Source organism: Oenanthe melanoleuca, chromosome 1A (genome assembly GCF_029582105.1).
Source record: "Oenanthe melanoleuca isolate GR-GAL-2019-014 chromosome 1A, OMel1.0, whole genome shotgun sequence".
NCBI classification, from domain to species: domain Eukaryota; kingdom Metazoa; phylum Chordata; class Aves; order Passeriformes; family Muscicapidae; genus Oenanthe; species Oenanthe melanoleuca.
Window position 1 is genome coordinate 44,750,969 of NC_079334.1, and position 26,498 is coordinate 44,777,466.

Consider the following 26,498-nt stretch of genomic DNA (forward strand, 5'->3'; position numbering starts at 1 on the left):
GATGGTATCAAAGATGCTTGCTTGTATCCTCTGAACAAAATAAGGAACTGAGCTTTAATCAACAGGAACACAATTGATTTCCAGCACAGCAGCAAGCAATAATGTTTAAGAACACATAAAGGACATGAAGACCATCATGCTGAATTTAGGAAAATTCAGAAGATTAGAATGTTTTTCAAAGATATGTTTTAAAGAGCAGGAGCTGTTCATGCTTATGACCTTCACAATTAATTCCTTTCAGTTACTGCAAAATTCTAAGCAGACAGGTAATCATTCACATTTAATCATGTTAGGTATTATGCTTTCAGACAGCTGGAGAAATCCTGGAAGTTCAGTAAATTCTACTATTGAATATTGCTTCCTTTAGTTAGCATTTAGCTGTATAAATATATGCTAAAGAAGACACTTTGGAAAAACCACCTAAATGCCGAAGGGTGTTTTAACCATTTCTTGTGTTTAAAAAAAAAAGAAAAAAAAAAAAAAGGTAAAATGATACTATTTGTGTTAGCTCATTTCAGTTATTCAGATTAAAGAAAGATGCAGAGCACAGTAACAGGATGTATGTTAGAGAAGCCCAAGTAGGAACTAAATTGAGTGACCAAGTTATAAAAGAAGCCATGTGAACCAACATAGTTTCAGCTGGAACACAAAGCTATGCTAAATGCATCATCCAGGGATTGTGTGCATTGAAAAGATCTAAAATGCTGTTTCAGATATTCCAATGCAATTCTTTATAGATAATAGTACTGCTACATAAATTACACTGATAGAAAAGGCAGAATGAATCAATAAACCACTTTTCACTGTTAAAACATAATGGGCATATAAACAACGAAAGAGAAAGCCCATTAAAAGAAAAAAAGGTAACACTTGTTAGAAATTTGTTCTTCATTTCAGCATTCTACAGTCAGCCTCCAGGCTTGGCTTTACAGCTTTACTGATTTCCTGTACTGCTGTTCACTCACTCGTTGCCCCAGTCCAGACGAGCAGTGATGTGGCGCTTGACATCCTTCATCCGATCGTGGGTGAGGTGGCCAACGAGCACCTGCCTCCGCAGGTCCAGGATTTCATTCATGATGTGCCACAGCCGGTGAAAGAGATCCCCCTCGTTCCTCTGCGAGATAAAACATCACTGCATCTACATCACCTGTGCAACTGAGCATCCTGGTAAGTACATACATGGTGAGGAGATTAGGAAAACCCCTTTTCCCCCTTACTCAGTCTTTCATCCCCCATTACACTGTGACAATTTTACCTGTACGTGAGTGTGTGCATATAAAATAATTTCAGACCTTGCCACAGACCTTGTCTGTGCACCACACCCATTCCAATATTCCAGTCCTCCTTGTGTCTCTCTCTCATTAACCTTATCTAATGCACCTGACAGATATGACAAAAATTCAACAAAAAAAGTTCATGTGTTTCACAACACAACACTGTTTTATTCCAAGAGCATGCTCATTCTGGGCTGCTGTCTCACCCAAACTGAATATATCATCTGTATTTCAAGACTATTTGAACTCATACACATAAGGGATAGAAAAAGCAATAGCTCTGAGCATTCAAACTCTGAACTACAGTGTTAATGTCTTTTAACTTCCCCTAGTGTATATAACTCTATACACCACCACCTAATCATAAATAAATAGTATCACATACACAGAATCTTGTCCAGACAGTTTTTCTTTATCTAACTGTGAAGAAGGAGAAATTATGTGAATATGACTGCTTTGAAACCACATCCTCCTACTCTAATTATATACCAGCTAAGGGCATAGCAATTTCCCATAAACAAACCTCTGTTCTGGAAGAATCTATTAACTCTTCCTTCACTAATTCTAAGTACTTTTACATAGTTTTTTGAGAACCTTTAGCTTGAGAAAATTACTACCATCTTCATCTGATTCTTCACAAAGGTTGAAAAAACACTCCTATTAAGATTTGTTAATTCCTGCCCATTTCCCTTTTCCTTCTTCCTGTGAATAAAAGGCACAAAAATAAAGTTCAGCTACTTCTGCTGCATAAGTACCATTACTCTCTATCAACAATTTTTATATTCCAAGCACTCTGAAAAACTGCAATTTGATAAATCTCCTCCTTTTATCTCACATTCATTCACTTCATAAGCTCACTAAAAGGGCATTAATTTATTGTTTGTCTTGGCTTTCTGTCTGGAAAGGAAGAAAACCAGGGTAATTTTGAACACGCAGTAACAACAGCAGTGAAGAAAAATGTTGCCAAAAAGAGAAACAACTGCTGTAACAAAAAGAGGGAAATATGAACATTATAAGTAAAAGAAAACCAAGGGGAAAAAGGTTATAGAAAGAGCTCTTGACTTGAAACAAGAGACAAAAAGGACTTTGTAAGAACAATATAGAGAGCTATACTGTATGTTTTCACAATTTTCCATCAGAGCTTTCATTTCTGCAGTCAAAAAACGAAATAGAATATACAGTAATTCAGGTGCATCCTTGGTCCTGGTACCTGATAAATTCTACTGAAGCAAATTATTATTATTCATATGAACACAAGAGACATGCTCATAACACTATGAAGCTCAAACTACAATTTCAAGGTGTTAGTAAAGCAATTAAAAATCAAACTGAACGTTTTGGTTTTTTTTCTGAAATATATACTTCAGCTAAACCAGAGCACCTAAACAACAGTGCATCTTTTGAGATGACATTGAATCAAAGCAAAATTATTCAGAGTACTTGCCACATAGAGTTGTTTCCACATTGTTCCCCAGTCTCTTAGAGTTGATGTCATTTCTGTAATAACAGAATCTTCTGTTGGAATAACCATTTCAAATTGTCTGTAACATGCAGAAGAACACATGATATTGCACAAGCATTACTAATCCCATTGCAGTTACTAATATGTAGAATTCCTACTGCCACCAGTGATGTTCTCTCAACCTACATGAGCACTCCTTCAGACCATAGCACTTTTTACTTGTATATTTATTGAATCCCCATGGAAAAACTTGGGGTGAAAATAGTTTAATCCCCATGCAAAATCTTGGCCCTAGAGAAGTCAAGGTGAGTTTTTTTTATTATGAAATAAGCATATCAAAAACAACTTAGATAGCAGAATAAATCCCATAGTTTCCAAAGGGATCTTGACACTTCAGCTTTTCATGCCTGGATTACTTTTTTCATGATATCTTGTCTCTCTTACCAAATTAACATAACAATGTGACAGCTCTTGGCTGTGATGTGCAGCAGGGAACACGGCCTGAATGAGAAACAAACTAACAAAAGAAATAGTTGCAATAAAGATTGAACTCCATGAAAATACTGTCATGGTGTCCACTAACAAAAATTATTCTGCCTTTAAACTTTATTTTATTGTGATGGCTTATAATTTTGCTTCACTGAACCTTCAGTCTTAGCTCCAACTTTAAAAGGAGAAAAGGATCCTAGGGCATGGCAAACCACATGTGACTGTAACCTCATAGTGAAGCAGGGAGTTTAACCTGTGAGAATGAAACTTGCTTTAATATTATTACAGTCCTCATCATTATTTCTGCTCATCATGAATAATGGACCTTCAACACATTCATGCTCCCAAGAAAAAGGTACTTCTGTTCAGGCATCTATCTAACATGAGATATGTCCTCACCTAAACAGTTTTCGAACTGTTTTGTATCAGTTCTCTATCATTAAATCCAAATAAAGGATACAATATGCACAATTACTAATTAAAACTGTGAAAAAAACTGTTGAGCTAAGATCACTGATCAATTTTTAAAAGTTTCAAATTTTTAAAAGTGATACCATCAATGTAAGTCTTACATAGTTAAAAAAAAAAAAAAAAAAAAAAGTATTTTTTTTTTAAAGTCAGACAGCTTGAATTCAAAAACAATATTTTAATACAAATTTTAACCAATGCAGGTTTTTATCAATTCTTCTAAATGTGAAAAGACATCAGCTGCTGTCAAAAATAAATATTGCCTTTCCATCACCTTAAGAAGGAAAGGAAAATGTTTCTCTATTCATTTACAGGTTTAGCAAAATCTTTTGCCATTGAACTGATACATTATTTTATCCTTTGTTTTGTAAAATGGCAACTATCTACCATGGTAGAGCTACTGCCCTCAAAGAAAATACCTAGTCTTAAACAGTAAGTTAAAAACCAGCTTATGTGCAGAATAATTTCTTCAAATTAAGGCAATGACATTTTCAAGCTAAACTTAACATAATTGTTTCCACTTTTCTCTAGACAATACAGAATTATATTCCCAATTGTATTCAGTGTCTTTTCTGGACACAGTATTCCAATTTTATGACCATGCAGGACTATACCAGGTTAGCTAAAGACAACCATTACAAGTCCTCTGGCAGTAAGCTGAAGATATGATAACTAAATTATTTACTGTATAAGCAAAAGATTTTTGGTACAAGTAACTGATCATGTTTAAATATTTGAAATCAGAATATTTCACACATACCCTTTGTTCTTAACACATGCATTCTTCAAGTGAATGTAGTTAGATGGAAATATGCCCTGAAAAATAAGAAAGTTTAAGTAAAAAAAGTCCCCTTACATGAGTCTGGCATTCCATTAAGTATCATTCAATATGCAAATGCATGATGAATTCAAAATCCTCCAAATAATTAACAATAAACACACACAAGGAAAGAATGCAATAGAAACTCAGTATAGCTCTAAGATAAACTAAAATGCCATAATCAGTAGAGTTTAAATTCTTCAACACTTCAGAAAATTAGAAGATAAACACATGTAGAACATGCAGAAGATAGTTTTATTCATTATTCACACCTTGATAAGAAACAGACCAGCTGTGGGGGACAATGTCTTATCAACCACATCTTAAAAATAAGGATTTTCAGACAGGGATTTTTAAAACTAAGCAGAATAAACAAAATTAACAATATTAAATAAAAGGAAAGTCAAGTAAATAATGAAAATGAAAAAAGAGTCTAATTTGGTGGCTACTCAGCCTGCAGCGCACAGGGAAGTGGGGGTAGATGCCTGTCAAAGAGCCTGTGTCTGCCAGGAGCAGCCCTTTTCCAGATGTTTCAGGGCTCCCTGCCATTCTCTTCAACACACAGCACTGCTGCAACAGTCCTACCACTCTTACAGCACACTGACCTTCACAAATCAGAATGAGAAAATGAAGCAAGCCAGCTCCAAGCCTCTGGCTGGGAAGACAACACACTACAGCTCATGCAGTGAGAGAAAACACATACATGGTCTCTGTAATAAGCACAGCTGCATACAGCTTTCCTTTGTGCTGAGGTGTCCCATTTTCTCCTCACACAGCCATTAGACCTTCAACAAAACCAAATCCACTATGTAGAGGCAGCTACCCTTTAAATGCTCCTACTCCTCTGTAAAGCAAAGCAGTTGAGGGCAGCTCCTCCCAAGGGCAGCAGGACACAGCCTTGCAGGTGTAACACCTTGTGTCAGGACAGGATGGCTGCACATGCCCCCTGACTGCAGAGCAGCTGCCACACAAAGCTGCTCCCAGTGCCAAAGCTGGCAGAACAGCAAGGCAAGATTGACAGAGCAACACCAATAACGAGAGGAGCTACAAGGTGCTCTTATGATTTCACTTTTGGAGAGATTCCCTTCACAAATCCAATTCAGAAAACTGTTTGCATTCACACTGGGAAAACAGAGAATATATATCTCATCTCTTCACACATCAAGTCTTGTTTAGAAAACCTATTCATAACTTCCATCACACATTTGACAGACCACAAAGCAAGACTGACAGCAAGCATGTGGTGAGAATTGCAACAAAAGACACAGAAGATGCAATAACAAACCACAACTGCTCATATCTTGTAGATCAAACTGCAACTACATCAATGAGGTCAAAGAAGTAAACATCAAATTAGACTCTGTGGCTAAATTTATTGCTTGAATTGACCTTCCATATAAAGAAAGGAAATTTATGTGACAAGAGGCCACAGGCCTTGGCACAAAAGGCCAATGACTTGATATGAGCCCCTAAAAACTTTTCAAAATTATTGTGTATGTGCCTTTTTTGCAGCTGAAGAATCTTGGAAATGAGGACAGAAAAAGAAGAGCAAAGCTTATAATGCAGGTTAAAGGATTAACAGATAATTTACGATCTTTCCCATGAAAAACAAAATCTGCACAATCCCAGAGGAAAGACAACAGGAGAGGTTAAGAAAACAAAGACAAATAAGACAACATACAACACAAGCAGACACTAAAATGTAAATTCCAGTAACTTTTCATGTCTGAATGCTGAAGAAATAAATCAGTGAAGTCTAGTTTAGAATACTATGCTACTATGGAAATCAAAGACTACACATCAAAGAAGACCAAAATGAACCATATATTTTACATGGCATCACATATTTTTTTATTCAATTGATACTCTGCATGTGGTTCCTATAAACTGTCTTGTGTCTCCACTGGCTGCTCTAAATTATTTCATAGCATCAAGAAAAACAGGCACAGTTTAACCAACTTTTCCAACAGTGTTTACAATTTGTATTCTCAGTAGTCTTTTCCCTTCAAATTCGCTTCCTCTGAGCGGAAAATCTAAAATTTGGAAATGAAAGAAAATTCACCACAGCCCTGGATTTGTAAAATGCATTCTTCTAATACATAGAAGCATTTCAGAAGGGTAATCCATGTCCAAATCTAATTAAAGTAGTACCAATAATATACTTAAAACTAAGCTCTGGTTTTCTTTTAAGAGCAAATATCATACATGTACAAGCAGATTATTAACTTTTAAAAAGTAAATATATATTTTTTTGCCCAAGAATGCAAAACTGCAATTGACCTTTACCTTAACATTGGGGTTTTTTAAGGCAAATCCTCTGTACCATCCTGTGAAGAAAGCACATTTTGCTTTTTAAAGTGTGAAATTCATTTACATATGTAAAACAGATTTCATCTTTCCCTTTTGGACAGATATGACAATTCCACAGTGCTGTCAGACTATATTAATTTAAAAGATTTTTCCATACAGTGAAAGGCACTTCATTTAAACCAGTTCACATTTAGATGACTTCATTCACACAATTTCAGGAATGACTTTTTAACCCGGTACCTGTAAATGTTTCTAACAATGCAACCTAGGTAAATTCTGCATTGGACACCACACTAGTCAAAACAGAAATATTTTTTTACTAACTCAAAATATTGACAAATCCTTTCTGGACTTCAGGTTTGACATCTATCAATCCCAACATTATACAAAATTCATAATGTACATGATTCAATAGAATAGATCCTATGCCTTCTAAAAGAAGATTTCTTACAAGGTTAACCATATATAATCATGATATGATATGAAAAAAAACAAAACCTATATGACCCCAAATTATTTAAAAAATAATAAAAATCATTACAAAATCAATGTGTGGATTTTTATGTATTAAGGAGGCAGATTATGGAAAGAAAATGCAACTTTATTTTCTTGACACTAGCAACAGACATTTGCTAAAATTATATTTGCATTTTCTAACACAAAACAGAGGTAGAACAGAATGCTTACACTGCTTTAAGATTTTAAGTTGTGACTTTGAATAAATTTGAAAATGTCTTGATGGCAGCCAGGTTTCCCTCAAAAATACCAAGAAAGCAGAAGAATCATGAGACACTTCCTTTCTGCTATAACTCTTATCTTCTGTAAATGTTTATTAAACAGAGAGATTAAATAAAAATATTGCACTGTAAATTTATTATTATAGAGATTAGAATTCACTGGAACTGTGGAAAAAAATTAAGAGGCCAAACTGTATTATATTATTGACTTCAAAAATGTGTTACTTTCGAAAATAAACTGATATTAATGGGGTTCAAGCCACCAATACACAAAACTTCATTATCACTGGAATCACCTGTGAACTCACCATCACATTTCTCCAATATTTGAACAGTGTCTCCAATCTCCAGTGATAGGCCATGTGGGACTGTCCCTCGAAAACCAGCAATTACTGAAAAATACAATATGTTTCAATCATTCACAACATTAAAATACAAATTATTATTCCTATTGTTAACAAAATAGTATATTACTGCGAAAAGTTACATGTTAGAACAAACAGGCTTACTCAAATTTAATAAGCTGGGAAAAAACTCAAAAGAAAGAATCAATAAGCCCCTTTTATGAGCAGAAAATTCAAAATACAGGACTCAGAAAAAAACCTAAACACAGCCTTATGCTACATGAATGGAAAGCTTGTACTGGAGAACACTATTAAATAGATCATAAGTACCCTGAAGGACAGAAAGTGTTTTATTCCAAATGCTTACACTAACAGACATCAGACCTCAGAATTTTGCAAGCTCAAAGTGCCAATATGTGCCAATATTTTTTTTTTTTGCCATCCATACCACTCACACACCATGAAAAGAAAACCTTATTTCACATTTGCTTAATGGATGCTATAGACCCAGCATTCCATATAACCCCAAATGTGAGGAAATGGTTAGGGGGTGGAGACCACTGAAGAGTGCTGTTCACTCCAATACATCAAGTGCACACTCAGCTTCCCCTGCAGCTTCACCCAAGCCACTGAAGGGAGGTCATGAGCTCAGGCTGGGACAGGAGCTACTGAAATGGAGCTGGAGATAAAACATGCTTCAGAAACAAGACATCCACCAGAGCAGTGATGCTCCCAAATACTTACTATGGCCAAATAGTAAGTCTTATACTGCTAGTTCTAAAACAATAGACAGTTATTTTTTCACTCAGAATCAAAACAGAATACCCAAAAGCCACACAAAGAGCTCACTCCTAAAAATGCTAAAAATCCATTAACACATTAGATAGCAATTCAGATATTCAGCCCTGTTCTTACTGTATTTGAAATGCTGATTTAAAATATTGCCTAATTCAGCCAGGAGACAGAGCAATAGTGCTTTTGCTTTTCTGTATTGTAACCTTCTTTCAGAGCTTAATTTTGAAGTGGAAGAGGAAAACAGCCTATCCACCAGGGCATGATACACAAAAAGACTTTGTAGCATAACAGCAGTTCTAACTACTGTCAAATATCTGACCATCAAGACAAGAAACCCCAAATCTCATAGGGAAAAAAGAAACTGAGAGGAATGACAAGACAACTTCACATATGAAAGCCAAAAGGATATGCATATATGCAAGGACATATATTCACTCTTGCCTGCTGCTGGAGGTCTACCCTGCCACAAGCAGACACTACACTCAAACACAACATAACCTGTCATCCACCATCTGTGCCTGCCACATTGTGCATCAAAGGCAGCAGGAGAGATGTGCTGTCAGCAACCACAGAAACCAAAAATTCATTTGTGAATCTTTGGAGGAAAGTTCCAGATTTTAAGAGTAAACCAACAGGAGATGGTTTATGCTATGGGATGGCATGTTTTAAAATGCACAAAAAGGACATTTTTGCCAAATCCTTCTTCAGAATCTGAAGACTTCAAAGCTGATTGTACTCACTCATCACTTCACTCATAAGAAAATCATCAGTGTTCTTAACCTATAGCCTTTATCCCTCTGAAAAAATCCTGGGAGATCATATCCCTGGACAGTCCCTAAATGTTTGATACAACACGAGACCAGTATTTATAGTATTGAACCACCTCAAGAATGTGTATTGAATCAATCTCTATTCATCTTGGTGCTACTCCCACACTTCAAGTTTTTTACACCAAACTGAATACTGTGAGATATCCAGCATAAAATAAAAAGCTACTTTGGTTCCACACCATGATCAAGCACACCATTTTTAAAGCAGCTTAGTAGCAAGACAGCATTAATACAGTGAGAAAGTTTGTCAAAGAGTTGAAAAAAACCAAGATTTTTCCAATTAATTATTTTACAAAGATCTGAATACTAAAACAGTTTATTAAGTATGAAGAAATAAGAATAAAAAGCAAACTCCCTGAATATCAATGCAATGTACATCTAAATTCTGCTGTGGCACTAGAATGACAGAATTCACTCTGGTTAACTTTCTGGTCTGATAGAAACAAAATTTAAATATGAAGCCTGCCAAAATAGCATGTACAGCAACCTAAATAAAATTAAGAAATTAACTGAAGAAGTATGCAAACCAAACCCTTGCCTATTATTACAGTCATAAGATGCCTTGTTTTTAAACTCCATGAAACACAAAAAAAGGACATTAATTTTCTCCTTAAGAGCCAATATAACCTGACACATTGTTATGATTTGACTTTTCTGTGACATGCAGTTTTTATTACTTAGTTACTAGAGTTGTTAGAGATCTTTTTCTTTTTTGTCTTCTATTTTTATTTTTTAAATAGGTTAAAAAGAAACTTTCAGGAGAAAAAGAGATTGAAATCTGATACAGTGTAGAAAATAGCTAGAAATCATTTTAGAGCATGTATAGAAGAACAAAATCATACCTTGAAATATCTTCTAGAAGGATGGCCTGCAGAGTACCAGAAAAAGAAAGAAAGAAAGGAGGGCATCTTCTTTACCTCTAAGCACATTCACCTGATACACTTGAAAAACTCTCCCTGGATTCTTATGGAATAAGGTCAAGCTCAAAACAGGTAGCTTGTGGTGTTGAGCAGTGTCAATCAAAGTAAAATAAAGAGCACTGCAGAGCAGGAGAGGATTAATGAAAATCACAGGAACCCACAGATGCACTCAGCTCACAAATGTTTACTCAGCTAACTTTGAGATATTCAAGTCATGCCACAGAATTGGCACTGAGACAGAAGGTGGCCATCCCAGCAGCTGCTATAACTGGGAGCAATAGAGGAGTACTCAACAACATTTTTGCCTCATTCTTCAATGGCAACCTCTCTTCCCACACTTGGATGGGGAGCAGGATAGGGACTGGGAGAGCAAAGTCCTTCACTGTAAATATCAGGTTTGTAACCACCTGAGAAACCTGAATGAATGTAAGTCAAGGGGACCTGATGGGATACATCCCAGAATCCTGAGGGAATTGACTGATGCAGTAATAGACTATTTACAAGAGCATGTAGCAATAGTTTTTTTTACTCTGAGGGTGGTGAGGCACTGGAACAGGTCACCCAGAGAAGCTGTGGATGTGGATTCCTGTGAACACTTCAGGTTTGGGATGGAGCTCTGAGCAAAGTGTCCCTGCCCACAGCAGTGGGGTGGAAACAAGGTGACTTTTAAGGTCCCTTCCAATTCTTCTGTGGTTCTGTAGATTCTACAGAACTCAACGGAATCTATAGAGTCATCTATTCTATGATTAATGTCTTTTTAGTCTATCTGCACTGGATATACATAAGTAGACTACAGGCAGGATAAAACCTAAGGCATGGAAGGAAGTAGCTGTGTTCCACCAGAGAAGGTCCCAGGGCTCAGCTAGGACACAGAGTTCTTAAGCAAGCCATAATACAAATTTCATGTACTAAATGTCTCACTCTTTTCTCCAGTGGCCACATTGCTCTGCAAAAGCAGATGTTCCTTAATTCTTTCTTCTAGTAGTAGTATATAATTAATCACTCTGCAGTGACCATGGCTTATGGTATTCTCAATCTAGCTTAAGAGCAGTACATATTTATCATACTCATAGAACTGTACTTTTTTTTATATAAAGGATTCACTGACCCATATGCACCATATATGTCCCATTTTAATTCTTCTGACAGCAATAGCTGTTGTGACTATCACTTTCTCTCTCTTCCATTGCAACTGTATACCTTGAAAAGGAAGATGGGCAGGAGAAGAAAAATCTACTCTAAATACAGATCATTTAACAATACCTGCAGTCTTTGCAGATGGACTGTCACATGCATGTCCCCAGGAAGCTATGTATCAAAATCACATCTAGAAATACTTTTTGTCATTGTAGTAGCTGAAGGTCATATAAATGTCCTTTCCAAGCTCAGCAACAGTGATTGATGTCCTGTTCAATCACCTCTCGGCCACAGGAGAAATATGGAACTCCACAATAAAAGTCTGTAGCAGGATATGTCCTCAGAAATATTTTAGAAACTGAGTTCAAATATTGCAGACAGCTGGCTTTATTAAATATTTTCTGGCTGCCAAAGGGTGCTCAGAGAATAAGACAGCAACACAGGACACAAAAACTTAATTTATACAGAAGGTGAAATAATATGGTGAGAACTACAGTGAAATGCAATATTAAAGCAACTTCAGCTCTGGTTTGGTTTGGTTTGCTCCTAAGTCCAGCTTCTCAAAACAAAATTCATCTTTGTACTCTCATTCAAAATCTCTGGTTGGATGTACTCACTGTTGGACAGTTTTACATATGAAAGTGCCTGGTGTCTAAAAAGATCTGTCCAAGCCCAAGGACTTAATTAAAGCCTAAACTAAGTGGGGGGTTTTGGTGCAAGTTCTGCTCATCTAGAGCACTGATAGTTCTGCTGTTCTAAAAACTAAAACAAGATGTTTTTCTGGTTGCAACAAGTGTATACAAGCCTTACCATCAAGTTAGCATTATAAAGAGGATTTGAGACAGAGCAAGCAGGTTTCATGGCTGGCTTGACTTGATGTTTACAGGCTCAAGATGCCCTCATTACAAGCCAGAATTAAGCTCAACATCACAAAAGGAGACACACATTACATTCAGTTCTGGGTTGTGTGGGACATACACCCCCATATAAAAAGGGATGAAAAGAAGTCATATCTACAGCAACTATTCAATGTTCAAAAATGAGCACTTGTATGACAAAAGTATACTTGGGTTTCACATAACAAAAAAACAGTCCTTCAACTGAAGAGAGTGGGGAAAAGATATGAGGTAGAAGATAAATTACTTTAATAATTAATTACTGCCATATCCTGCTTGCAAAATACTTGAGTGAAAAAATAGACTCTAGCTCAATGCCCTAAGTCAAGATGCCCCAATTAAGAGAGGTGGCACATAAAGCACACAGAAATGTGGTAAGTACACACTAGATGATCAGATTTGAAGGGTGGCAACACTTTGTCAGAGGGACTGGCTTTGACAGGGAGCAAGATGCTCTGATAGAAAAGGAATTGATTAGCTGGCAACAGGGGTGGTTGGCCCACTTCAAAGTTTTGCTTGGGGTTATATTCTTAAAATTTTTATGCCTGGAATAACTGGAGATCTGCATATAAGAACTAATGAGGCAGACACTGTTGTTCTTTTCTTCCTAACAGATGGCCAGAAGCTATTATTGATTCCAGATATTATCTGCTATAATTGAAATCAGGTCCTCTTGGTATCAAAAGCAATTTTTAAAATTTTTATTCTGGAGTTTAATGTGCCATTCTCTTAAGAAATGGAGACTTTCATGAACAATTATTTCAAGGGATTTTGCTTCTAGTCAACAGTTAAAAAAAACCTAACAAATGAAATTGGGATGTTTCTAACATCATGAAGTTATTATATTGGTTAAAACAGTCATTAATATTGTATTTTAATTTGATGATGGAAAACTGAGCTTGCTTTTATGCAGGTTTTTAGTTGATGAGTAATGACATGCATGTATTACCTTTGAGAAAGGTTCTGATTCAGTGGTCTTTTTGTAGAAATATAAAAAAGATCCTTTGATATGGCTTTATGCATAGTAGATACAACTGAAATCTGGCACTGTGAGCAGCTGCAGAAAGTGCAACATCATCTTCACAAAAGCCATTATTAAAAAAGAATAAAAATCTGTCAACAGCTCTCCTGAGCACACTATTTGTAAGTTCACATCTGAAGATACTGAGCACTGGCAAGCAATGCAAGCATCCAGTAGCACAACTCAGCATTTTGTCACAGGCATCTCCTGAGCCAGACGTGGTATTTCTGTGTTTAACAACCATGGATGCATTTTTCTTCTATAAATTTTCCTAAGATTTATATGCATCATAATATGAGTGTCCACTAACTGCCAGTAAGGTTTCCAGTTTAAGTATGCTCATGCAATAAAAAAAAGTATTCCTTTTATTTCACAATGCAATTTCTTGTGCCCTTGTTCTTGTGGGAAAGTTTGAACAAGAAATCTCTTGTCACCCTCTCTGCTGTACTTTTCTCCTCAAAAGAAGCTGAAAAACCTTTTCAGGTTTCCAAGCAGGCAGGATTAGTAGCAGCAGAAACACACAGAGGCAGGCAGCTCTGCTAATGCACGATGGCCAGAGCTGACTGCAAAAGGCCATCACATGCACTGAGCTTTGGCCACATATGAATTGATCTGGGTGGAGTGGAAGGACAGCACAGCTCCAAGAGTTAATACAAGAGTTAATTCAGGCATCTGTTCATAATGCATTGTGCTGCCCACAGCCTCCCCAGGAGGCTTGCTGCAAACCAGCACCGAGCTAATGAAGGCGGCGACAGAAGAGAGAGAGGGAGCAGGGCAGAGAATCGATTTAATCTCCTCTCAATAAATACAATATTTATATAAAGGTTAGCTTCAATAACAGAAGTGATCCTTAAATCTCCAGCAGATTACCCAGGATTTCAAATTTGTATTGAAATAAAAGAATGTGAGTTCTGTTGCCTGTGTATGCCACAATTAAAAGGCTCAAATGCATAGTTCAGATAATGACAACTCAGTGTCATCACAAATGCTGCTCACATGCAGCAGTCAGTTTTCTTAAGAGACAAGAGCTTGAATGGAACTTCCCTAGCACAGATATTTATTGAACAGGTATTCATGAAAATATGTCAAGGCACATCAAAAACACTCAAAAAACATTGCATCAATGTCCAAGCATTGAAAATATTGTATAAAGCAGGATAGATATAGAAAACTCATCTTCAGTTGCCTGTAAAACAAAAATCTGGAATGCCTACTGCTAATAGCAATGACTACCTGTACAGATAAGAAAAAAGCCAAGTCTGAAATACACAAATGACATGAAGCTGCAGCAGACCATATTCCCTCCTGTGACTGGCTCAACATTTGAATGCAGCAAGGTAATCACTTTCAAATCCCTGATTACAATGCTGCCAAAAACCATAGGACATTTCTAACACAGATAATCAGTTTAGTGTGAATGTCTGAATGCTTGTCAAGCTCTCTTCATCCTGCATCTCAGCTACAGGCAGGCATGTTATAATCTCTGATGATGGCTTGATCAGTTCTCCCAATATTTGCAAACAACTTTGTTAACTCTTTGCTTTGGCTACCTTATATTAATGTATTTATTATTATAAGTATAATTATATATGCCTTACATATGCACCTATATATTAAAACAGAGCACTAAAAGTTACAAGAGATGATGATATCTATTCACTGCTGAGAATGGCTGCAAACACCAAAACTGGAATAATTCAGCCTGCATCACCAGTGTCCCTGTCCTTGCAGGTGATAGATTTCATTAATTGTTTTCTTTCTTCTATCAAGAAAGATATCTAGCTAAGCCCTTTACATTCCTTGAAATCCTGCTTGATATTCTTTTTATGTCTACACCTTATCTCTGCTAAGACCATTTTCTTGATATGCATTAGTTCTGGAACAATGAATTTAAAAGTAAAAAGAAAATAAAACAAGAAGCTCTCTACAAGTCCAGAAAATCTAGTACAACTTAAGAGTTTATGAATAAGTGATACAATTCTTCCCATTAACTTGCCCAGGAATGTCCTCTACAGAGGAGGAATGTCAATGTAAAACCCACCAGAGACATCATGGAAGAAGGCAAGATGGACTCCATACAAACAGGTGTAGTCTTCATCCATTTAATCAAATTATGATAAAGGAAATAGTCTGCAGCCAGTTCAACTAGTTGGTCTCACTTTAATTCTTTTCTGTAGAGCTAGAGATGCAGTATCAATGCATTAAGACTGCCACATTAAACAGGAAGGATTAAATGTGAATTTTTTTTTATTCCTTGAAAACAGCAAGGACTTAATCTAGCTAGTAGAAAGGAGTAAGTGAAAAAAGTAGGTTATGTTCAGATGACACTATCTGTAAGAACAACCTCTTTTAGCTAAAAATGGTGATGGCTTTTATTAAGAATAAGTATTTCCAAAGTTCTAATAATTTTTACACTTTGTTAAGGAATTGCCTTAATTATTGATAGCATGATCAAGGAAAAGAGTTACAGCTATTTACTTGGAAAAGTATTTATGTTTCATTCATAGTCTCTGGGGAAACAAAGTTTCTGAGCAAAATCAAATAAACCAGGAAATAAGCCAGGGGTTTTCTAACTTCTTGTAAGTGCCAGGTGTGACAAAGAAGGGAGGATGAGAGAACATAGATGGCCACAAGCTGTACCAGGGGAGGTTCAGGTTAGAATTCAAGAGGAATTTCTTCACAGAAAGGGTTGTTAAATGTTTAAAAAGACTGCCCAGGGAGGTGGTGGAGTCACCACCCCTAGAAATATTCAAGAGACTACTAGATATGGCACTTAGTGCTCTGATCTAGTTTAGAGGTGGGGGGACTGATCAAAGGTTGGAGTTGATAATCTCAGATCTTTTCCACCTAAAGGCTTCTGTGATTCTATGATGCACCCACAGCATCATGAGATCTACCAAAGCCAACAGAACTGCATATGCCAGATCTCATAGCAACTCTTACATACATTTTGAACTTCATTAAAGCTCACCAAAACCTCCAAAAAACTTAAGAGACACAAAGTTCTGCATTGTTTCAAATGCAGCTCTATGGTGCAATTTTGTATCTGCCAGAGGGTTTGCTGGCTACATATCATATCCCTGCAAAGCCAGCAGAAACTGAAGCAGAAAATTAAAAACCTCACATGATCATAAACACAGGAGTTGTCTTCCAGGAAACAGCTAAATCTTTCCAGAGTAATGGGATGACAATTATTTCAAAGAAGGCCTTGAATACAAGAGTATGTGCTTACAACTGAATGCTGAATAATAATGTCAGAACAGTGGGGATGGTCCAAAGTCTAATAACCACACATTTCCCTATTCTCCTCTTTCTTCCCCAAAAGCATTAAAACACAACGTGCTTCTCAGGGGACATCATTTTGGAGCCCCTAAACAAACTTTTAGCAGCAAACTCAAGTTCAAAAGAGCTGTAGTCTTATTGACTGAAAAAAAAAAAAAAAAAAAAAAAAAAAAAAAAAAAAAAAAAGAGAGAACCACTGTGCAAGCTGCTACAATTACTCTTCACCAACTATAAGAGGCACCCAAGAGGAACCCAGGTAGACAGCAGTGCAGTAGTTCAAAAGCTCCATGTGCCTGGATCAAAGACTTTGGTAAATGAGACTGGCTTCCCCCTGTTTGCTCCCATTCAAGCAATACATAGAACTCTAGGAAGCCAAGACAAGCAAATCAGAAATTTCTTCATTAATACAAGAGACAGGACACCCTTCTTCCACAACAAACTTGGCTCTGTCAATTGACCATAGAGATGAAATACTTTCCATGTATTGTATGCTGTCTTGTATTTCCTTTGGAAGAGCCAGGTTTAATTCTGTATGTGACCTGTCATCAGTGGAGTTTAAAAACCCCAAACAAACACACTAGAAAACTCAAACATAAATAAAATCAAACACAAAACATAAAAATTCACCACATCCTGCAATTTTCAATGACACTGCTTTTTAGCTTGTCTGATATTGTATTCCAGATGAGTTTTAGTCTCCTGATAAGCTGTATTTCTCTGATATTCAACCATATTATAAACGTAATTTAAGTACTTCTTTTTTCCAATAAGACTTCTGTTTACTTTGACTTTAGCCTCCATGCAATGTTCTCTATAGAATTTTATAACTAAATAAATTATTCTGCTTTTGTAAGCTATGAGCCTTAACCACGTTGCTACTTACTTGTTAATATATTTTAAATATCTTTTTTTCTCCTACACTTCAAAAATTTTTGCAATGTGGTATTTTTCAAAATTGAAACAAAAACCTTATAAACTTATGCAATAAGCAAATTGTGCAATTTAGCTAGCACGAAAAATAAAGTGTAATTGTGAGCTTCTGTAGCCTGTCCCACTGATCAGCCAATTCTCTGTAGATAAAAATATCACAAAATCTCCTTAAAGAAAGGAAAATTTGGCAAGGTGTGGAATTAAGTGCAACTAAGGAAGAGAATTATAAATCACTTATAAATATCCTGGCATATGCTTTTTTAACCTAAATGAGGCAGAACTTTCTTGATCTAGTGTAATTGAGAGGCATTTCAAATACACTGGAACACAGCTATCAGGACTAGTAAAGCAAAACTACTTCCTCCTGTGAAAATCCTCAGAAGACAGCTGAATGCAAGTTTAAACATCCCACTCTGACTTTAAGCTGGTTTATTAGGTTTAATGGTTGGAAATAACCACTGCACTTTTCAGCCTGATTTCAACAGCTGAAGCAGCAGAATTCAGTGTATTTAGCCCTGCAGGGTTTCATCACTAATCCATAATCTCCGTAAAGTTAAAACTTCAGGGATATTTAAAGAAATCCTAAAATTATTTTAAAATGACCAAATAGAAATGTAACAAGTGCATATACTTTTTTCCCCTACTCAAAGCTCTAAAAACCTACCTGGGTATATAATTTTAACAGTACTTCTGTGGTACAGTACACTTTCAAAAATCCAAGTGTAGGTTCTTCTTGAAATGTCAGAAACTTCATTTTCTGCTCATGCTTGCTTAAGAATAGTGCCTGTTACTCCAAAATTAAGGGTGAAGAGAGTTGAGGTTCAGATGGCAACTGTTTATAAATGCATAAAAGAACATGAAAAAACTGTATCTGAAAAGTATATGTAACCAATTAAGATAATGAAGATTGCCGACAAGGGGGCAATTCTGTTTGATGTGATGGGGGAAGGAAGTATATGAGGTAACAGTACTCCTTAAAGGTTTATATTACAATTCATTGATTCACCTGAACTTTTATCCTTTTTTTTCTTTTTTTTTTTTAAATTTTATTTTGTAAGAGTATTTCAAGAGACAAGATAGCTCTTTTGAGTTTTAACACCTTGGAAGAGTCACTAAAGATAACTGCCATTGTAACAGTTCTATCCTTCCTCTGGATTTGGCACAGAAGCCTAGGAATACATTCAGATACCACAGGTGCAGAAAAACATGAAAAACAATTATATCATTCCAAGAAATTAGTACTGTGAGACACACACTATCATCTGGCTCCATAAAATACTTCCAGAGTGAAACTAATCACAGTTTTGACAAGCAGCTGGAGAGTGCCAGGCAAAACAGACACAAGGATTCTTGTCTTGAAGTATTAAGGCATTTTTCAACCTTTCTCCAGTTGAAAGAACATACAGGACTCTTTCCTAAAACTTAAACTCACTTTTGTACCTAAGAAAAATTGGAAGAGATAGGCAAAAAGACTTTTGTGTCAATCCAGTGTCTGCCAGCAGGTCAGGAACAAGGCTGGAATAAGCTACCACAAATTAAGGAGATTTGCAATCTATCCACTTGGCCACTGTCCACGCCATTAAACCAGATGCCACGTGCTTGTTTTGCACTGACTCAAGCTACAAAACTCACAGAGTAAAAGAAAAAGACACTGCCAAAATTGTCTTGAATGTGGCATGGACCAGGCAGGGAATGAAGGGAAATGAAAAGTCAAGGCAAGACCTTCAGTAAAGAAGTGCAGAGCTTCCTTCCCAGGAGGGACCATTCCCAGGAGGGACAGGAAACAAACTGCAGCTCCAGGGCTACACTTGGCCACAGTGCCACAGAGAGCCATCACACACACCTGGTGGAATCACACACTGATTTAAAATCATTCATTTTCTTAAATACTGTGGGGTTTTTCCCTACAATTAACAGCCTCCAAATAGCATAATATAGACCTTGTGGGATTTATCCAGGAGCTAAAGTAAGGAAAAGACAAAACTGTACTTTTCTACCATGCTTGAAAAGACCTTCTGAAATAAGAATATGAAACTCATGCAGACATTAGTGTCTTGATTCAGCTTGATAGATTTTCAGTGTCTCCACTAAGCAGCTTCTGATCTCAACTTCAGCTCCAGCAGCAAAACAGAGGTGTTGAACATTAATAAATGAGACAAACAGTATACTGCAAGGTTGCTTTTAAAAGTGAGTGAAACAAGCCCTTAGGGCTGATGAGATGAACATTATGTGGCATATCTACTATACAGAGATTTTTTTCTTTTTAAAGAAAAGACTTTCAAAGGCACTTAAAAAAAATCAGTTGCTGAGATCAAAACCAAATGGTGAAACTGAAGATGGTTAAGCACAAACATTTCCTTAGTCATGGCTGACTAAGAACTGACTAGAACTGTATTATTTAGTATTTCTGCATTATTCTCTTCCCTTCTCTCAAAAATCTTTTGCCCAAGAACTCTGAATTTAACTAGTCAAGATATATATATATATAATCAAATATATATAAACTTGTACATCTAAATGCTCACAACTTCATGGGATCCAAGGACATTCATGTGTGGGTCCTGATCTTTAAGGTCCATCTAACCCTTAATATTCTGTGATTCTATGAGATATTGAATCCCTGGAGCACCATACATGAACAAACACTGTATTGGATTTGATTCAGCAGTTGGTTTTGAGCCACATAATAATCCCACTCACTAATTAAAACAATTGCAGGTGTGTAAATAATCAACAACACACCTAGCCTGTAATGGGCTTACTTTTCCTAACAGCAAATTGAAGGGGCCAAATGAAAGAAAAATGTATTTTTTCGTTTCATAAAGAAAGAAGGAGTAAAAAGAGCAGGAAAGGATTGACAACACAACACACAGTTAAACTTGAGGAGGAAAAGGAAAGTAAGAGGCACATCCAGGCTTGCAACTTGCTTTTAACTTACTTAAACAATTTCAACTCACTTATTAAAAAATGCTATTTATTAACTCCAGAATTACTATTCAAATTAAAAGGAATCCCTTTCCCACTTCACTAGGATTGCTTGAAAGGTCAGCCAACAATCACTGCTGGGCTCAGACTGAAATTCATTATTTCCAGCAAGCAGTAATGTTAATGGCTATGATAATTACAGTCATTGGTGGTTTGGTTACTTGTTGTGCCAGAAAGAGATACCATTATGAGACCAACATAATCCTACCTAATCCCTGAAGGCTTGTATATAAACCACAGAGGTGTAACAGAAAGGAAATTATATATGTGCAAAATCAGTGAAGTGCTATGACTTTTCATACTTGTTTTCTAAAATGCATGGAAATTAGATGATTTATAGCTTTCAGTCTCCAAGAAGGATAAGAGATGTCAAGTGAGCCAAAACAGAATATTCTTGCTCAAGTACATCTTGTAAAATTTGCAGCCTTTGCATTTCATCTGGAATAGATATGAGAAGACACATTATGAATTTTATTTGGAAATACCCTACCAACGTTCAACCTTTCCTGAAAGTTTATTTTCATCTTAACCCTATCATCACTTCTATTTTACTGTTTCAATTCCTTACCCTCCCTTTGTCATTTTAAGGGCTGAATAAACCACCAACACCAGCACATCGAGTGATCGAGTAACAATGGACAAATTACAATTAAATTAAATCAAAGAGATCTTTAATTCAGACCTTTATAAAAGCAGCACAGTAGTACCTGGGACAGAGAAAGGACCTGACCTTAAATGTGAAGACTGGTCACCACTTCAAATACTAAACTGAGCAATGGAATTATTGTAATATAGGGCAAGTATGTGCCAAAGATTAAAATACCATCTTAACCACTCAACCTTCCAATTTGCTTTGCCCAGTTCAGTTTTTGAACCTACTCCACCAGGACTAGGGGTTTACATTAAATATTCAGGGTTGGCCTTTGGTTTCATCAAAGTTAGCCCTATTTAAAACTTGTCAACCTAGGAACAGGAAGTGGAACTGGGAGACAGGACAAGTGTGTTCTGAGTTTTCTGGTTTGGGGTAGGTTTTTCTCCTTTAGTAACCCTTGAAATATATTTAATTTGTTCCAAAATTATTGAAAAAGAAAATATCTCTGGCTTTAGCAATAAAAAAGCCAACCTAAAGTACAGCATTGCAAAAATGGAACAGTTCAGACAGACATATTTTATCTTATTCCTCATGAATTTAGGGTAGTAGTAAATGAGAAAAAACTCTCCACATTTGTCTCCTCCCTTATTAAAACCCTGCTTTCCATATTTGGAAGCATCTTTTGCAATTTAGCACTTTATACTTAATTCTTTTTTTTCTTTTAACTGTAGAATTGCTAATGAAAAGGAACTGATAATTTATGCTTTTCAAAACTATGAATTATTCACCAACTACAAGACAGGACCCATGTAGAATCATATATTCTGATTCCTACTGAAGCAGCTTGAAATTGCAGCAACTAGTGGCAAAATAGCCACTATTAGAATCACAGAATCACTTAGCTTGAAAGGGACCCTTTGGACTGAGTCTAAACATAAAATATACAACTGCACCCATTTCTCAGCTGGCTAATTAACTCCTGCCTACTTATCACACAAAACCATCTAATCTTAAACTTGTTACCAAGAAAGTTCTTTCAGAGTCATTTTGGTTTATCTGTAAGGGACTACTCCCTGCCATATAGCCACAAATATCCAAATGCCAGAGTGGTTATGGTTCATGTATGTGGGTTTTACTCTTCTTGCATTTCCAGCATACCTAAGATGACAAAAACAAAAACAACTACCAGACTTTGACAAAGCTGCAGTGACAAAAAGAATATTCTGGCAATGACCTACAACATTCTGGCACAGGACAAATGTTTCTAGTTGAGTTTGCCCTGGAATTCATAACATAAATCTAACACTGAGAGGATGGTACAAAACCTGCAGCTGCTACATTTTTGTCTGATATAAATTACAAACTTAAAACCATGAAAATAAGATAGTACCCTCTTACATAATAAACCATAAAAACAACCCTCAAACAATAACAAACAAAATTTAAAAAATCAAGGAAAAATAAAAATAAAATCAAGGGAAAGGAATCAAGGAATTCATCAAAGGCTTGTGATAAGAAACTGCATTATTCCCAGTAAAACAAAAAATGGTAACAAACACAAGTGCTGAAACTGTATCCCACAACAGAGAATTCACTGAAATTCCTAATCTCATCATAAGACTCTAAAGTAGGCCACAGCAAGCTTAAAAATTGACAGAAAGCAAAGAATAAGGGGTAATAGTATGCAAATCACCTTCTTTGCAAAGTTGATACTTCTTCCCCCTCCCCCCTTGATTTTGACAAAGCCTCAAATACAGAAGGATCCATTGTCTCCGCAAACACAAAAATATTTATAAATACACCACTAAAAACATGTACTAATGACAAGTCATGTGCTTTTAGACCATGTCTAATTGATCTAGAATTCCTTCAGTAATTATTTTTTCTTAATTACTGATTTATATCTGATCAGTGTAATCTTAAATGTTGTAATTAGAAGGCATTAAAAAGACCAATCACATGATATAGAAATCCTAGTTGAAAATATTCACATAATTATAAAAGCCTTTTTTCCCCCCACAAAATCATACTCCCATAACTCAGGAGAGTTTAATCTTTCTTTTGCACAGAAGTATGTTAGAACAAACTACAATTAAATCACGTTCTTGTGGAAAGTAAAGAGGAAAATAAGTTATTTCTTTTTGAGCAACAGTTTTAAGGAAACAATAATAAAATAAAGCATTGCACTCATGATAAATGTAGTCAGAAGCAAAATGCTTCTGCATCAGCTCTGCATTCAACACACGTCAGTCTTATTCTAGATCATTATACCCAATAAATAATCTACCTCCTGCCAAAAAAAGCTTTTTCTTTATTTTATTTCTTTACATTCTGTTTTAAAAACAACTTCAGAACTTCACACTTGCAGGGCCTTTGACAGAAAAAGGACAAAAATAAGTGGTTATTGTAGGGAAAATAGTGACCAGGTGAAACCATATACGTTAAAATTTGAGTTTTGTTTTCTGGATTTTAAGAGCCCCAGTACAATAGTTGCATTTATTGTCAATATACAGTCACGTTTTCAAATGTCTGCTTTGTAATCAAGGTAGTTGTATAAAGGAAATCTTTCAAGCCCAAATTTTACTTAAGGTGATGGAACAGAACTTCCTAAAATGATTTAATGATATTTAGAATATTCAGTAGATCAACTGCCACAGTTTAGAGTATCTGTCTATCCATGCCCAGGTTATATCACAAGTACTTTCTCTATTTCTAAGAGATTGGTGACATTTGTCTGCAAACTGATCTTTGGGTGGGCAATGGGAATAAAGAATCATTAAACTTCAATGACTTCTGTGAAAAACAGACTATGTCTGTTGTAAAGGGAAAACACTCCAAGATGGAGTAAATTTTGTAAATTACTAATGCCAGTTCTACTAAATCTTAGCCTCAGGTGAACCAAGGTGGAGAGATTTGGAAGAAGCCACAAAAGGAAGTGGAAGAATCGAGGAATTTGAAGAAGTTGCAGAAAGGCTCTGCAGGAGAGAGAATGATGGATGCTTAAAGGAATAAGGTTTTCAAACACTCCAATGGAGGCAAAAGAAAGCAAGCACCAGAGAAGTTAAACTGAGGTAGGGAGGAAATGTTAAAATATTTCACCTGTGAGAAATTCAGCAATTATGTGAGAAATCTTTTGGGAACATACATATTCTCAAATATTTTTAGTATCCTTTCAATAGAACATTTTCCTAGAGAGGCAACTGTAAACATTCAGTTGCAAGAGAATGGTTGGAACAGCATCTTTTCAGGACAGAGCTCTTCTGAGAAAGTAAGTGGTCCATCAAATCAGAGATGGCTCCAGGACTTGCTCTCATGAAAGAGCACAATACAGATAACCCACCCTAGGCAGTGCAGCTGAAACATTGGATTAATCCACCATAACCTAAGAAACTCTAAGGTTGTCATTCTGAAGGGACACCCAATAATGCTAACACAAGCCTACAGCTCTCACACAGGTGGATTTTGATATTTATCCAGACAGAAGGTTAACTGTTGCCATAAAGGAAACTGCAAAGGATCTTAAATCTGAAAAGAAAGGAGAGGTGCTGAATTCAGAAATGGTGAAAAAAAACATTTTGCTCCTGGCTTCTCAGACTTCTTACCCCAAAGGAAATCAGCAAGTGTTAACACTGTTGGGGAAGAGTTTGGTTTTTCTGTTTTGTTTTTTTAAAAATAATGTTATCATTTGTTCTCAGAGGATGGGACTAAGACCAGAAGAATCATTCCATATAAGCCATTAAACAAGGAGCAGATTGTTATGATTTCTGGATTGCATTTGCCATTTCCAAGGTGAATGTCACTTCTGACTAGGCACCAGCATCCCTTCCTATTTCAAAACATTATTTATGTCTCTCATATAGGCAGAGGCCAAAACAAAACACAGTCACCATTTCATATGACAGATTCCAGTATGAAGAGACTTGATAGTAACTACTGTGCATGAAAGCCTCAGTGTTGCAATTTATCACAACAAAAGCACTGCAATAAATAAGAAATTGGTGATGGAGGGACACTACAAAAGTTTGCAACTCCTAATAATCAATGAATTTTTGTTAGTTTACAGTTTACAAAGCTAAAATTTAATAGGAAGCAAAAAGATAACCCAAAGGGTCTGTATTTACACAAATAGATGACTTATGGAGATTAATTAACATTATGATGTGTCAGAGAAAGTAAAGTGTCAAGCAAGACGTGAAAGGAAGAAGAATATTTAACATGTAAAAAATATTGTTTCTAGAAGAAAACTAATTAGCAGCTAAATTATCACATGGCAACTACCTACCATCCTGAGGGGGTTTCTGACAAGCTGGAAGGGGAGAAGTAAAGACAAGCTGAGCAGCAGATGTAGGGCAGCATTCTGGGTCAGTGTGCTGAGGAGCAGCAGTGGCACTGCCAGCACAGACCCACACAGACTCATCCCCAAAACCCCAAAGACTCACTTTCCCAACACAGCTGCCATCCAGTGTTAGTTTGGAGGCAAACTTCAGAGACACTGTGAGAAATGTGAAGAAAAGCTGCAGCTGAGATTCTCCTCTCCATGAGCAGGGAAGTGCTTGCTGCCTTCTGTGAACTGCTGCTCTTTGATTTGAGCACATGGGAGCTGGGACAGGCTTTACTCTCATTGTTTGAGCCACTGTGATGAGCCTCCTGCCCTTATCCTCAGCAGCTAGCAGGGCCCTTTGTCCTGCTTCAACACTAGTGGTGGGACCTGAGCACCTCCTTTCAAAATAGGCAATCAAAAAACATGGCAAAACAAGTATTTCAGAAAGCTAGCCTAAGTAACTGTAATTTAACAGGCTGTTATCCAGTGTTAGGATACAAGAAAGTAATAACAATAAAAGAAAACAAAACAACAACCCCCCAAAACAACCAACACACACACAAAAGTCCCCACAACCCCCAGCAACCAACACAACCCTTCCCACAAGATTTGCATTAGAATTTCAGTCTCAAAGGATGACAATTCATTTCTTCAATTACCTCCTCCATACCCTTTTCTAAGCATGTGTTAAATAAGTTTGTCACATTACACTATATTTTAAACTCAAGATGACTGAACAAATTATGTTGCCATAAATATAACTGTCAAAGTTAGACAGGCAATTCTGAACTGTTTTTTTTTTCCAAATTGAAAAAAATGCAATTTATCCTAGAGATCAGGCTAGACATGCTCAAATAAATTACTAATACATCCCAGAATAAACAT

At 36.3% G+C, this 26,498-nt stretch overlaps 1 protein-coding gene across 3 annotated transcripts in view; it reads right to left on the bottom strand.

Annotated features, from left to right (window-relative positions):
* The window catches only part of DOCK4 (dedicator of cytokinesis 4), a 212,068-nt gene that overhangs the window by 127,000 nt on the left and 58,570 nt on the right, over positions 1 to 26,498 (bottom strand). For all 3 annotated transcript variants that reach the window (XM_056513947.1, XM_056513938.1, XM_056513928.1), the window contains exons 2-6: positions 7,869 to 7,952; positions 6,800 to 6,840; positions 4,454 to 4,509; positions 2,719 to 2,815; positions 966 to 1,114 (exon numbers count right to left, since the gene is read on the bottom strand). In XM_056513947.1, the coding sequence (XP_056369922.1) occupies positions 966 to 1,114; positions 2,719 to 2,815; positions 4,454 to 4,509; positions 6,800 to 6,840; positions 7,869 to 7,952 (427 nt within the window). The remainder of the gene's footprint in view (positions 1 to 965; positions 1,115 to 2,718; positions 2,816 to 4,453; positions 4,510 to 6,799; positions 6,841 to 7,868; positions 7,953 to 26,498) is intronic.